The sequence below is a fragment of the Amblyomma maculatum genome, chromosome 3 (genome assembly GCF_055883805.1).
Source record: "Amblyomma maculatum isolate TAMU_Amacu chromosome 3, ASM5588380v1, whole genome shotgun sequence".
In the NCBI taxonomy this organism is placed as follows: domain Eukaryota; kingdom Metazoa; phylum Arthropoda; class Arachnida; order Ixodida; family Ixodidae; genus Amblyomma; species Amblyomma maculatum.
This window is the reverse complement of record NC_139346.1, coordinates 205104038-205117469: the sequence shown is the minus strand read 5'-3', so window position 1 is coordinate 205117469 and position 13432 is coordinate 205104038. Positions and strand designations below refer to the sequence as shown.

Below are 13432 nucleotides of genomic sequence, written 5' to 3'. Positions count from 1 at the left end.
TACCAGATGGTATACCATATGAATTATTCCATAAATTAAAATTTTCATTACTACTGTTGAAAATGGTTTCTTTTCTATAAAAACATTTTCTGTACATTTTCTTCTTTAAACAAGAGCATCGAATGTTGTTAACTTCTGTCTTACAACCTGTCAGATGTCCCATAATGCATTGGTATCTAACTGAACCACTGTATCAAGAACCAGCAATGTCGTTTCTTGATAGAAAGCTGGATTTCCAGGCATCATTAGTGTTAAGTCCAGAACAACTGATAGAGAAATAAATTTTCATAGGTCAGTGCAACTCACACTTGTGAGTGGTCACTGTTTACGGACAGCGATCCAGAACATTGGCATTTCCCAAGGGAACTGTGTCATAGCAACATGCAGGCACGATGGAAACAAGGACGCCACCCTATAGGGAGGGAAGGTGGAAGTGCTTCGATGCACAGATGAAGAAGAGGGAGTGGAACTGTCACTGGGCATCACAGTCAGTGCAGGAAGTGTGCAGGGGTTGGCAAAACAGGTGCTGTGCGCACACACACACAGGAGATGAAACTGGTCGTGTTACTTACGAGTTGTTATTAGCCGTGAGTTGGAGAGTTGAGTGAAAGGCAAAGTTTTGTTAGTAAAAGCACTTTGCTAAAACCACCCACCTTGTGAGAACCTATGTCCTTCTAGTAAAACAGGAAACTGCCTATACTATTAATTAATACCACAACATGCAAGGGTGCATCGGCAGCAGGCTTTTTAAACTTTCTTGTAACACCAAGCATCAAAATCTTAACTTTTATTTTGACAATATGTTAACAGTTTCTGCTAAAGCAGAGAAGAATCTGTCAAACGTTTAGAGCCCACGGCATTTGCTTCCAAACCACACAGTGTGGTTTGTAATGTGTTTCCAGTGTTCCAAATCCTTTGACGGTTAAGAAATTTTTGCTTCTGGCTTTTTTGAGTGGACAGGACTTCCGCGAATGCTAAAGGAGCCCACTACATGGTTTGGAAGCAAACCCCCTGGGCTCAACTTTTGACAAAGGCAGTTTATCACTTCTGCCGTCACAACTGTAAGCATGTGCACCTTGACCCAGTGGCATAGACTCACGCAGACATCCATCCTTCAGTGCAGAACTTGGTCCTTGCTGCCAAGCAGCTTCTGCCTTCTCCCGAAACAATGCTCAAGACACACAACCGTGCACCCTATGTCAATAATCTGTTGAGCAGAGGCAATGGCATATTTCCCTTTAAAAATTGGTTTAATTACTGCTAGTCAAAGTCCAAACCCAATTAGGCAAATACTGTAGGAGCCCAGTCAGTGTTTGAGCATTAGGAGCCATAGTATGGCACGTGAGCATTGTTCCACACAACATGAAAGCTTGTATCACTGGGCAGTCATAGTCTTAGTACTTTCATAATTTGCCAACCACTGCAGTGGGCATACAAGGCAACGCTCACTGCACTGAGGGCAATGTGTTCACCTACTGTTTACAGCTGTACTAAAACGAACCTGTAGTATTGCTGAAATAAAGACAACACTGACAGCGAACTTTCATGGGAGAAAAAAAAATTCATTCCCTTCTGCACGCTTGTTCCCATGATTATATTTTGGAAAACAAATATATAGTATATATAAAGGCCTGTGAGTAAGAGTTGTTTGGCAAGGAAAGTTAGTGAAAATGAGGTAACGCTTGTTATGTTTCAGCTATCAAGTAGAGATGGATATAGAGCCTTTAAATGTATAAAAACAAGCTGGTCACTGCAAGCATGCCAAGAGTGTTACTAAGAGCCAACCTGAAATTACTTAAGAAAGCTGAATTATGACTAAAAGACCAGCCTGTTCAATATGACACCACAAAGCCATATGTCTCACTACCCTTGTAGTTATGGCAGAGCTCAGTGTTATTGGACAAACATGCAATGTTAACTATGGTTACACATGCAAATTTGGCTGAAAACCACATTAACACACAATGTGTTAGTGTTGTGAAACACAAAGAAAAGACAGAACGCAGGGCAAAAATGTGTGTTTTTACAACAGCCACAGGAACAAACAAAAGCATACAAAAAATAAGACAAGTGTTAGCATGTTAGAAACAAGGATATTCAGTTTTTAATAACAAAACATATCAATTTCTCCATCAACAAGACAGCAGCATTGCACCTGATCAATCAACTACTGGTATCAAGAAGGGAATCTGAAATGAATTTAGACTAGCTATGAACATTTTTCTAATGTGTACATAGTGAAACCAAAAGATATCCTACATATAAATTTTTGTTAGTTATCTTTCATCCAATTTGGTATATACATACATATTTTTTTTATGAAGTATACATTTTTAACATTATGAAAAACTACATTAAATATACAACAGTGGAATAGCTATCTTCTCTCTTCAAGGCTTAGGGACGACCTTTACAGCAATTATCAAAAATCTTTTGGCAGTGGTAAATGTGGTGCAAACATTCTTCATAAAGCAGTGACACACTGGAAACTTTGCGCAATGAAATGAGTGGTAGAAGTGAAAGCTACCTGAATGCACGGCGTGAAGGATTTTGTGCAAGCTCGACAGTGCAGTAAACTTTCCGTGTGATTCATCATTCAAGTTTTGTGACAACCACTATTATATTTACATGAGCAACGATTCAAACAAGGCAGCTTAGCGCTTCATATCTGCGGCATGCATGCTTTGATCTTATAATTTGCAAGCGTTCTTAACAGCACTCCTGCACTGCACCGAAAAGGCTGCTCTCCATACATATCTCATTTCCAGTGACTTTGAACATTGTGCTGAGGGATCAAAAACAGATCACATGCTACAAGTTAAAACAGATAGGGACAGGGCTAGAATAAAAAAACTGAATGCACTTTTAGGTTTGTTAGACTGTGATAAGCTTCACAAGCCTTTGCATCACTGGTTGGCTGCATGTGTCAGCAACAAATGCCTGCAATCTATACAAAAAAAAGTGAATGCCTATGCATAAAGGATTGTCTGAGAGCATATAAGTTAAGGTAAAAGATATTCTCAAGCAGACCAACGTTTTGCTGCATGCTTGAATGATTGTTGTGTGTTCTGTGCTGCAGAGACAGCTGTCAACTTCAAAGTAGATATTACTTCAGCCTCCACAAGTGGAGTTCAACACTGAGAAAGAATGGCTCCGTTGGAGTAACAGTGTAGTTGCAGGCAATCTAAAACAGACAAGCCTCCCTTGAAGCAGCCTGAGAACAGATTTATGGTGGCTTCATGTTATCAACAGGCTCAAAATTTATGTAAATGCAACTTAAGCTTGCATTTTGCATCTCCAGGCTTCATGTCTGGCTTCTCCAAAAAAAGCTATGAAACCACATTTCTGGTGGGAAGCTCTTATAGCAGAAGTTGGTAAAAACTCAACTCGTGCATATTTTCCAGACCTTCACAATAGCTGCAATTGTGGCAAAGGGGAAAGGTTTCGCCCCCTAAGAGCTATGTTACGAGTGTGAAAGAACTGTGTTTTTGTGCCACCTTCGCACATTTTCCCCTTAATCCTATTCAAAGCTGCCAAAGGTTGAACCTTTCTACACATTAAAACTTGTGAAAGGAAGAAAAACGAGCTAGCCTTGACTGTAATCATGCCACCGCGTACCTTCAATGGCAAGGACGTAGTCATCATTGAGCGTGCCTGCAGGACTGTCAATGGAGCAGCGGTAGACGCCACCATTTTCAGCGCGAACGCCATTAACTTGAAGTACAGCTCCACGCACTCGCACATTTTCAGCAAAGTGGTCATCGGCTTCAAGCTTGGTCCACTTCACAGAAGCCGCACCATCACCCGTCACTACACAGTGAAGGTCCAGGCTGTCGCCCATGTGAACAACTTCTTTGTTGGCCCGGATCCTCACTGAGATGCTGGGAACATCTGTTCAGTGAGAAAAAGAACCAAAAAGGCTACAGGAACAGGACTTTGAGTCATTCCTTAAGAAAAGTTTAGTATGGTTTAACGTCCCAAAGAGACCGTGGCTATGAGACATGTCGCAGTGAAGGACCGAAAATTTCAACTATCTGGATTTTTTAACGTGCACCAGCACTGCACAGTACAGGAGCACCTTGCTGTTTGCCGGCATCGAAAATCAGCTGCTGCGGCAAGGATTCAATCCTGCGTCCTTGGGCTCAGTAGTCGAGCGCCTTAACCACTGAACCACTTTGGCGGAACCATTAATTAAAAAAAAAATACCGTAGAGTTTTAATGAGGCTAAACCCAGTATAATGTGCAAAAACACCAGTTTGACGTAGTGTATCTTAGTAGATGGCAGATTTAAATGACGTTGTTGCTATCTTCTCGTCGTCACCTGCCAAAGGCGTGCTTGCAAGGAGGATTGTGATGTATGTTGCCCAAGTTGACTGAAGCCACACAGATATAAAGCCCAGCCTTAAGCACTCTGAGCAAATGTGCCTTTGTGGCCTAGGAACAGTGCGTTTGATTCGAGGTCCAAGAATCCTGGAAGGCTGGATTCTCATCTCACCCTCCAGTCTTAATGGTGAATCCTGAGTTGGGAGCGCCTGCCAACTTGAGCTGTTAGACATTGCGAAATAGTTGTTTAGCACAAAAGTATTCTTGAAAATAATCCCATTTCACAGGCTGTTTGTAGAGCTATGGAAGGTAGGGATGACCTGGGCCATTCAAGGTGGTGTGCACTATGAGACTGTGTTCCTACCCACATGCTGGCCCCCATTAAAAATTGACAGGCTCAGCAGAATGCACAGAAACACAATTATGTAGTGTGCCCCGTCCTGATTGGCGCAGGTCGCCGCTGCTTTTCGCAGTGCCGTACACAGCTTACCGAGATTAAGTGTAGTTTTTTTTTTTTTTTTTTTTCGGCCTAGTCTTTTTGGACTGCGCATCGTTTTTGTTCATTGTTTGCCTGTATATACACTGTAGGCAAGTAGAGATTACGTTTGCCTGAAATCTTGCCCCTTGTTTTCATTTTGCTAGACAATGCTACAGTTCTAAGCAATTCTATTTTATTTCACATGTACTGCTACGAAGTCCAAAGAAAACAGAAAACCACACACTGGCACGGAAAAGAACATGCAGACAATCGTGATAAGGTCCCAGCAATGGTAAAAATGGCAACAGAGTCAAATGGTAAACGACATTCTGCTCTTATGACTAACATGCTTATGTGTTCCACGTTCAAATGATGTCAAATGGCACCAATTTCACTTTCTTTAAAGATCAGTGTCATTGAAGACATTAAACATCACGAAGCTGCTCCACTCTTTTCTTGTGAGTGACCTGTGCCATTGTCGATATTCAAGAAAATCAGCCCTGCATCCACTGCATACCTCTGACGTGAAGGATGACGTAGTCTCTGGAAGTCAACCGGTCACCTGTCATGGCATTGCAGATGTACCTGCCTTCATTGCTCTGCTGCACATCTTTAATCCTGCAATCAGGAAGCAAAGCCACAAATAACTTTCCTTCATGTCTTCAAGTGTGTGTGTGTGCGTGTGTGTGTGTGCGCGCGTGTGTGCGCGTGCGTGTATGCGTGTGTGTGTGTGTGTGCGCGTGTGACAGTATTTAAATGCGCCGAATGTGCAGCCTAAGCACAGAGTGCATATGTAACAATGTTGCATGCAAGCCCTGAATAGACCACGGAAACAAAAAAAAAAAGAAAAAGCTAGAAGTAGCCCTTTTCATGACTGATAGGCACCTCTCTTAGCACTAAATTCACTCCTGTTAGGCAAGAGAACCTCACGCTCCAACACAATGCCGTAACAAATACGCATCAGCAGTGGGAAACCACTTCTGAATCAACCCTTTCAAGGAAAAAAAAGAAATAAAAAATATTTAGCTGAAGAAATGTTTCGATGGGCAGCTGCCGCTGGCACTCCTGACAGTGCGATCAGACACTCGTGCGTTCACTTCAAGAGCGGACCACCCTGAATGTATCTTTGCAACATCATTATTTCCTACAGTTTGAATTGTCTAACAAGATGCCATAAGGGAACCAGTTATGTGTGCTTTGAAGGATACATTACAGGAAAGAGTTATGTCTCTCTAACTGCAACAAATTCAAGGCTTGAGTATTAATCAATACCTCGAGCCTCCATAATTACAGTGAATACAATTATTGGTTGACTTCTGTCCATCAGTGGATTTAGCTTGTCTTATGATGGCAGATGAAAAAGCCAGTTTTACACACCTTACTAAATGCGAATGATGCTTTAAATTTCAGATATTTCACACCTATGGCATGTACAACTACCTCAGCTTAGCAAGCATAGATGTCTTCGTTGTTAAACTTGTCTGTCATGCAACATGACAGGCTTTTATAACACTTTTCACTATACACCCTTTCATGATGGGTGCAATGATGTTTTCTTACTTTGATCATGAGCCACTTCTCATTTCATGTCAAGCATTCCCTATGCCCAAGTCTGTTTTCAGCATGTACATGGTTCTTTGTTGAACAATCACCTGTACACTGTCTAAATGCTGTCCTGCTCATTACCTTTTATCTCTACTTCAATTACATTGCACCGGCTAAATAAGCTCGCCCAGTAGTTATTCCTTGCTTATTTGCACACTAGGGCTGGTTGTGATGCTGACCCTTGTACTAGGCCTTACCAAAGCTCGCCATTCACTTCTCTTGCATTTGGTGGCAGGGCATGGTTGTCCTTTGTCCATTCTATCCTCTCAGGGGAGCCCGTCAGCGGACAGCGAAGCTCAATGTTCGAGCCCACAAATGCAGTCTCTTCTTTCCGCAGGGAGCCAATCTCAACACCCTCTGCAATAGCAATAGCAATAGAAATAGCAAGAGTGAGGACAATGCTCAATGTTCAAAACAACGGGCACTGTTATAGCAGGTTTAATTTTAACAAAATGTAGTGAGGCAGTTATGCGCCTATTTAAGTGCTTATCCATGTTTTCGGTTGTATGACATCAGCCCGCACTCATTACCTGCTGTCAAGCATTAATGGCAAGCTCTTCCACAAGCAACAAATACCAACAATGAACAAAAAAGTTGATTGGAATGTAGAAAGACAAACATAAAAAAGCAAAACTCAATCCGTTCCAATCAGTCAAGACTTGTTTCGAATGCCCTGAAGCCTCATTGCATAAATGATCACAGTGCATTCTTGTGATATTTGGTCAGTCCTACAGAAATAAACAGCATGATTGAGAATGATTTCGCAAAATGCATGCTTCAGAAGAATGATATTTGGAGTGAATGGTCTTGCAATATGAGCTCTACATACAGGGAGTCCAAGGTAACTTTAGCCAAGGGTTAAAAAATGACATTTGAGGTAGGCCAGAGAAACCGCTTGTATACAGCTGTGAACAATTTGACGCACCACAAGCAATTTTTTATTTTGCAAGTAACTAATAAATAATTAAGATAATTTTAAAAATTTATTTACGATAGTCTTTAGACAATAAATGTGATTTGCAAAGTTGGAAAGCACCTTCAAAAACCTCCATTCCATTCCTTTCCGATAAAGAAATCCTAAAGTGCATCTTTTTTTCCAAGCTGTAAAGAAATTCCGCAAAATACAAAAAATTATCACGTGTCGCGTGCCATGAATGCGGTGCTCTCAATCGTGGTTTGAGTGAACGAAATAAGCTGCAGCCGTGCTTTGAAAGCCCAGTTCCAGCGGTAGGCTGATACGATGGCGATGACTGCAGCGACCGCGGTGAGCTTGCTGCAACTTGCACCGTCACATTCTGCTGACTGCCTGAAGCGGATGAAGAAACCATTGCAGACATATCCGCCTGCTGCTGCAACAGGGCTGTGGAGCAGCGGCCACAGCTTATTTCATTCACTGAAACCTCAGGTGACAGCAGCACAATCATGGCATGCGAATGCTCCATTCACATATTTTTTGTATTTCGCGGAATTTCTTTACAGCTTGGAAAAAAAAAATACACGTGAGGATTTCTTTATAGGAAATAAATGGAATGGATGTTTCAAAAGGTGCTCTACAACTTTGCAAATTACATTTATTGTCTAAAGGAAATAGTACTAAAGTATAAAAATTATATGAATTACTGATCAGTTACCTGCATAATAAAAAATTGCCTGTGGTGCACCAGATGGCTCACAGCTGTATACAAGTGGTTTCTCTGGCCTACCTCAAATGTCTTATTTTTTAACTCTTGGCTAAAGTTAGCTCGGACACCCTGTATGTAGATAGATGTACTGAATACTTGCTTTTAACAAAATCACATCAATTCTTTTTGAAAGAATTTACTGAGAACTGTATACGATTACTCCTGCATCCCTGCAGAAAAAAAAGCATCACCATAGCACAAGAAGTAGTAGACTTAGTGTGGAAGAGGCGAGCAGATAGTGCACATACCTGAGACCCTGACATCTGCAACACCTTCGGCTTCTCCTGCTGCATTGGTAGCCGTGCAGATATAGCGACCGGCATCCGTGACAGAGATTCCACGGAACTCAAGAATGCCATCCCTCTGCACAGTGCTTGGAGGCAGCTGCCCACCATGTCTTGACCAATGGTAAGTGATGGGCGGCTCACCGATAGCTGAGCACTGGATGTAGACATGGTGGCCGGGGCGTACTGTCTGCTGAGTAGGGTTCAGCTGAATCCGGGGCGGTGCTATTTAAATTGAACAAAAGCAAGGGTGAGCCAACAAAAGAAGGTGAAGGGTATACAAATAGCATTTAAGGAAGCCTCAGAACAAAATGAGTGCTCTCGGAGACGTGGTAAAAACTAAATTATTAGGAGAATGATAATGTAGAGACAAGTTCTACAGATATGTTGATGAAAATGGCCTTGACAGGAGTTTTGCGATGACTGTGTTGTCTTAGCATAAGGCATAGACCGTAATATATAAAAACATTTTGTTTTAGAGTATGAAAATTAAGACACCTGCAAAACTGGAAAAAAAAAAAAGAAAATGTGCACAAGTTTTTGCCTTTTCATGCTTTGTGTAAGCTAGTTTCAGCCTGGCCACACACACTATTGATTCCACTGCCCCTCTCTTTTGTTAAGTAAATGATGAGTAAGCAATGAGGAAGGAGTACCCAAGTACAAAAAACTTAAATGCCAACATCCCCCTTCCGTTCTTTTTAGCGATTGAGTGTAAGATATTCTGAGGTGAGACTATAACAATGCAGTCTAAAATTTTGCAATACATTCACATTGAGCTAACATATCTTACAGCATGATGACCTCAATTAATAGTTAACTGTGAGGTACAGACCTTGCATATTATGCAACAAGAAATGATACAATTCTATTCAAAAGCAATGAAACTTCAAAGTAAAGTATTTGCAGGCACTCTAAAAGCAACAAAATGGGAAAGGGTTTGAGAGCAAGAGTATTTTTCAAGCAAAGAACTCACTTGCCTTTCGACCATACTCCTGAATGAAAGCAGTAATCAAGATGCAAGGGTTTGTTAGACACAAATGAACACGCAAAAAAGAACTTCCACTGTGGTGGGTGTATGCAATATAAACAACAAAAGTAGGCTTACCAACAAGAGCAAGTGTAACACGTGTGTCCAATATGGCGGCACCATCCTCCTTGCCTTGACAAGCATATACACCAGCATCACTTGCCTGCACTTGCTCTATGTGCAAAATGCCGTTGTCTGAAGGAAGCTCAGCCAAATTACCATCTGGCTGCACTTTAGACCAAACAATTTGAATAGGACGAGATGTTCCTGTAGAAAAAGTAAAACAAAATCCTTAGTAAAGTTTCTCTTTCTGGCATCAATTCCTAGAACTCTCGACAAGTTTTCAATACAGGTGTTGTTGAACCTCGGGGGACATAACACTCACTTGTCATAACTGAGGAAATGCACAGCCTTAACAATTAAGAATTGATTTCGCTTCCCACATGTGCTATAGCTAAATGGCTGTACCTGTGTCAACCATGACACTTAAATCGCACCATCTATGGCTTAGAGCTTCTGCCAGAGTGTGCTACTATCAAAAGCGACCCGAAGTATAAAACTAACATGTAATCAAAACTGCTGTTAATAAAGATAAAGAGTTCAAAGTATTAAGCCCTAGAATAATCTTCGTCAACTGTTACCAACGGTGTACCAATGGTGTACCAATGTGCTGCTAACAATACAAGCAGCACTGTCTTCTATCAGTTATCACTGGTATTATCAATGAGGTTATGTGCTTGGACTGTAGCAACATGGCACCTATAATAAGCTAGAGCACAGTTAACGGTAAGAAAGCATGAACAGCACTTGTATTCTCATGAACTGCTTTCAAAGAACAGCTCTGTCACTAAGTGCTCTTAAGGAAACCCACGTATTTTTTTTACAGAATTAGGTCCCCAAAAGCTGCCAAAATAGCTTTCTGCTGTCACAAGTTGTGCAAGCATTCATTGTATCATATATATATATGATGAGATAAATGTGCACAATCATGTTGCACTGCAGGAGCTGTGCACATTACCTAGCTGAAAGTGTGGGTGGCTACTCGAGATAGAATTACAAATATCAGTAACCACATGGTCAGGCTCCTTAACAAGCTGTGAACACATTTCTATTCATGTAGATGCAATAAAAGTGAGTAGCAAACAAAAGCAGCACCAAAAATGGGAAAGATGTAAGGACTACTCCTGTGTGACTGCTCTCAGCCATTTTGCATGCAGCCTAAGTAACCACTAGTTTGTAAGACCCTTGAAGGTCATTGAAAAGAAGGCATGTGAAGTAAATATCGATCAAAATGTCACGTGCCTTCAGCAGACATCTCAAGTTAATTTTGCTCCAGTTCCTAAATTTTGATGTGCAAATGCAAACTTTGAGTGTGTGCAGCATGTATTTGAGCATGCATAAATCAGATGAAAACTAATGCCTAATCAATTCAAAGTAAAACTTAGAGGCAAGGTTACAAATAGGCAAACCTTCAATATGGCAACGAAGCTCTGCCCGTTTTCCAATCGAAGCAGTCACAACTCTGGCATCTGGGACCAATGTTGGAACAGGTGAATGCCGGTTGCCATCAACTGAAAACAAAAGCAATATACTTATTTGTATGTCTCTAAGATGTAGAAGCACCTGCTGAGCACATAGATGAGGAAGCTTCAACATAATTTCACACATGCATATGCATCATAAAGGAGAAAGCTTTTGACACTGAGGGCTGCCATCACATAAATTTTAATGTTACACTCTTGGCTGGAGGCGACCTCGTATGAGGTAATGTGCGCTAAAAATAGAGGCTAGGCAAGAGACTGCAGGAAAAAAAAAAACACAGGAAAAAGGGGTATGTCCCCTCTACTTAGAATAACCCTAACCTTCTGAATTACCCGGTCCCCATTTACTTTGAGCAAGTTTTTTTCAGACCTGCATGCAACATGCTGTTATTAAGTCTCCTTTTGACTATGTTCCACTTTTTGCCCACATTAATCTCAAATTTGTGCTTCTGAAACTTCATTTACCAAATGTGATACATGTACAAGAGGGCACAATATGGCCCAGATGAAAACAAGGCCCCTTGTCAAAACATTGGCTCAGCCTGCGAACTGAGGCTCCCCCCTCAACCCTTGTCCAGTGCTTTTTCATATTGTGTAGTCATCTTAGCCATCTTCTTTCTGTCGTTCTACCCAAAAGGGCACAATGAAAAACATGTTTGGAAGAATGCCCATCATTTCCCTTTCGCTGCTCTCACACACCTGCCACTTCTATCCTTTCTTCGGACACTCCTCCATGGTTGGCCGCCTTGCAGACGTAGATGCCGCTGTCCGAAGGTGCCACCCGGCGAATAAACAGGGTGGTGGTTCCTCCAAGACTCTCCTCTGTATTGGAGTAGGTGGTGATTGGCTGACCAAGGCGCTCCCATGTGACTGTAGGTTTTGGGTCACCCTCGGCAATGCAGTCAAGCCTGATCTGGTCACCGACCCGCACTGTGTACGGGTTTCTCTGGAGAATGCGCACAAAGGGTGTCCCTGTGAAGTGGAGAAAGGAAGCTTCAATTAAACAATTTGCCATAGGCTCTTACGACTGCTTAGATTTGAGAGTGCAAAAGCATCACATTACATTACGTTATGTTACTTTGTAAAGTACTGAGTCATGCTATATTACGTAATTATTATGAGTCATGAATGACTGTAATGTTTGTATAAACACTGCTCCTTACATTGTGTTACTTCGTTAGGCTACAGCCAACCAATTAATGCCCTGCCATGCCACCTGCCATGTACTACCCCCTGCCAGAGGTATACTCGCGAGGATGACCATGATGTATGCTGTCCAAGCTGGCAGGAGTGACATAAAAGAACCCACTTTAGCCAAACCGCACGAACACATCTACATGGCTGAGGAGTAGTGTGTGCGACTCTGAATCCAAGGGTCCCAGTGGGTTCGACTTCCATCTCAAATATGTTGCCCAAATGGCAGCTCTTGAAAGTTTGATCATGACATGTTGTCTCCTGACCTTACACAAACTGCCAAACAATCAGTGCCTGGCCATGTCACCTGCTAGTGATATGTGATTTTCATGCCATGGACAACACTGCTGTCTGTCGTGCTGATGGGACACTTCTTGCTTTCGCATTCACAAGTGCACATCAATAGCAGCCATTGCAATGAATATACAATACCCACTAGTGACAAGAATGAGGGAAGACTTCTTGCAAACTGCTACCAGACCCAACAATGAAAGAAAGCTTATATTGAAACTGACATACACAGATATGGAAACGCTTTACAACAAGTCTTCAGCCATGAATGCTTCAACAGGTCGTTTCTTTTAATGCAGACAAAAACAGTTATTGGAAAATGATGCAGTCTTTCCCTTAAAGAACTATAGCATTCGATAATGTGTACATGCATATCTGTACGGTAAATTTAGAATCACATTGCGCCATCTAAGGGCCTTTTCATAATCATATACTAAACTGACAACTTGTCATCTTGAACACAAGGTTCGCTTACCTTCCATTTTGAGTGTCGTTTGTGCAGTCACTTTGCCCATTGCATTTTCAGCAGAACAAACATATGTCCCTTCCTCATCCTTTGAAAATCGTGTGAAGCTAGAGCAGAAGGGAAAGAGGCAAATTTAGGAAAACCAGAAGTCCGCTTTGAATTATGCAGATTCTGAAAACAAGGTTTCTCTGCAGACAAATATTTGGTCAGAGCAGCACATGAAGCAAATTCCAAAGTATGATTTGATTGATTTCAATAGGAATTCAAGAATCAAGGAACCTGCAAAACTGCTGTCAGGTTGCACGCAGCTATTTCGCTTGCTGTACCAGTTAGTGTGCTACTACTTACCAGGAAGAAAGGTGAGGAAAGTAGATATAAAAGACATTGCATGCACCGAGACATCAGAACCTTTCCCAAAAAAATTTTGAGCATACTCAGACTAGTTTGCGTGACCAAAACTAATCACGCGTAGCTATGTGTGTTGCTGCTCCTGCCCATATAAATTTCGCCCCATCAGCACTTTATAGAGCTTGGCTTTCTT

At 41.7% G+C, this 13432-nt stretch overlaps 1 protein-coding gene across 38 annotated transcripts in view; it reads right to left on the bottom strand.

Moving 5' to 3' along the window:
• trol (terribly reduced optic lobes) overlaps window positions 1–13432 on the bottom strand; it is a 331282-nt gene that overhangs the window by 30201 nt on the left and 287649 nt on the right. For all 38 annotated transcript variants that reach the window (XM_084599338.1, XM_084599340.1, XM_084599355.1 and 35 more), the window contains 8 exons: window positions 12901–12998; window positions 11640–11912; window positions 10869–10970; window positions 9478–9666; window positions 8337–8597; window positions 6604–6763; window positions 5319–5419; window positions 3619–3891 (listed from right to left, as the gene is read on the bottom strand). In XM_084599338.1, the coding sequence (XP_084455464.1) occupies window positions 3619–3891; window positions 5319–5419; window positions 6604–6763; window positions 8337–8597; window positions 9478–9666; window positions 10869–10970; window positions 11640–11912; window positions 12901–12998 (1457 nt within the window). The remainder of the gene's footprint in view (window positions 1–3618; window positions 3892–5318; window positions 5420–6603; window positions 6764–8336; window positions 8598–9477; window positions 9667–10868; window positions 10971–11639; window positions 11913–12900; window positions 12999–13432) is intronic.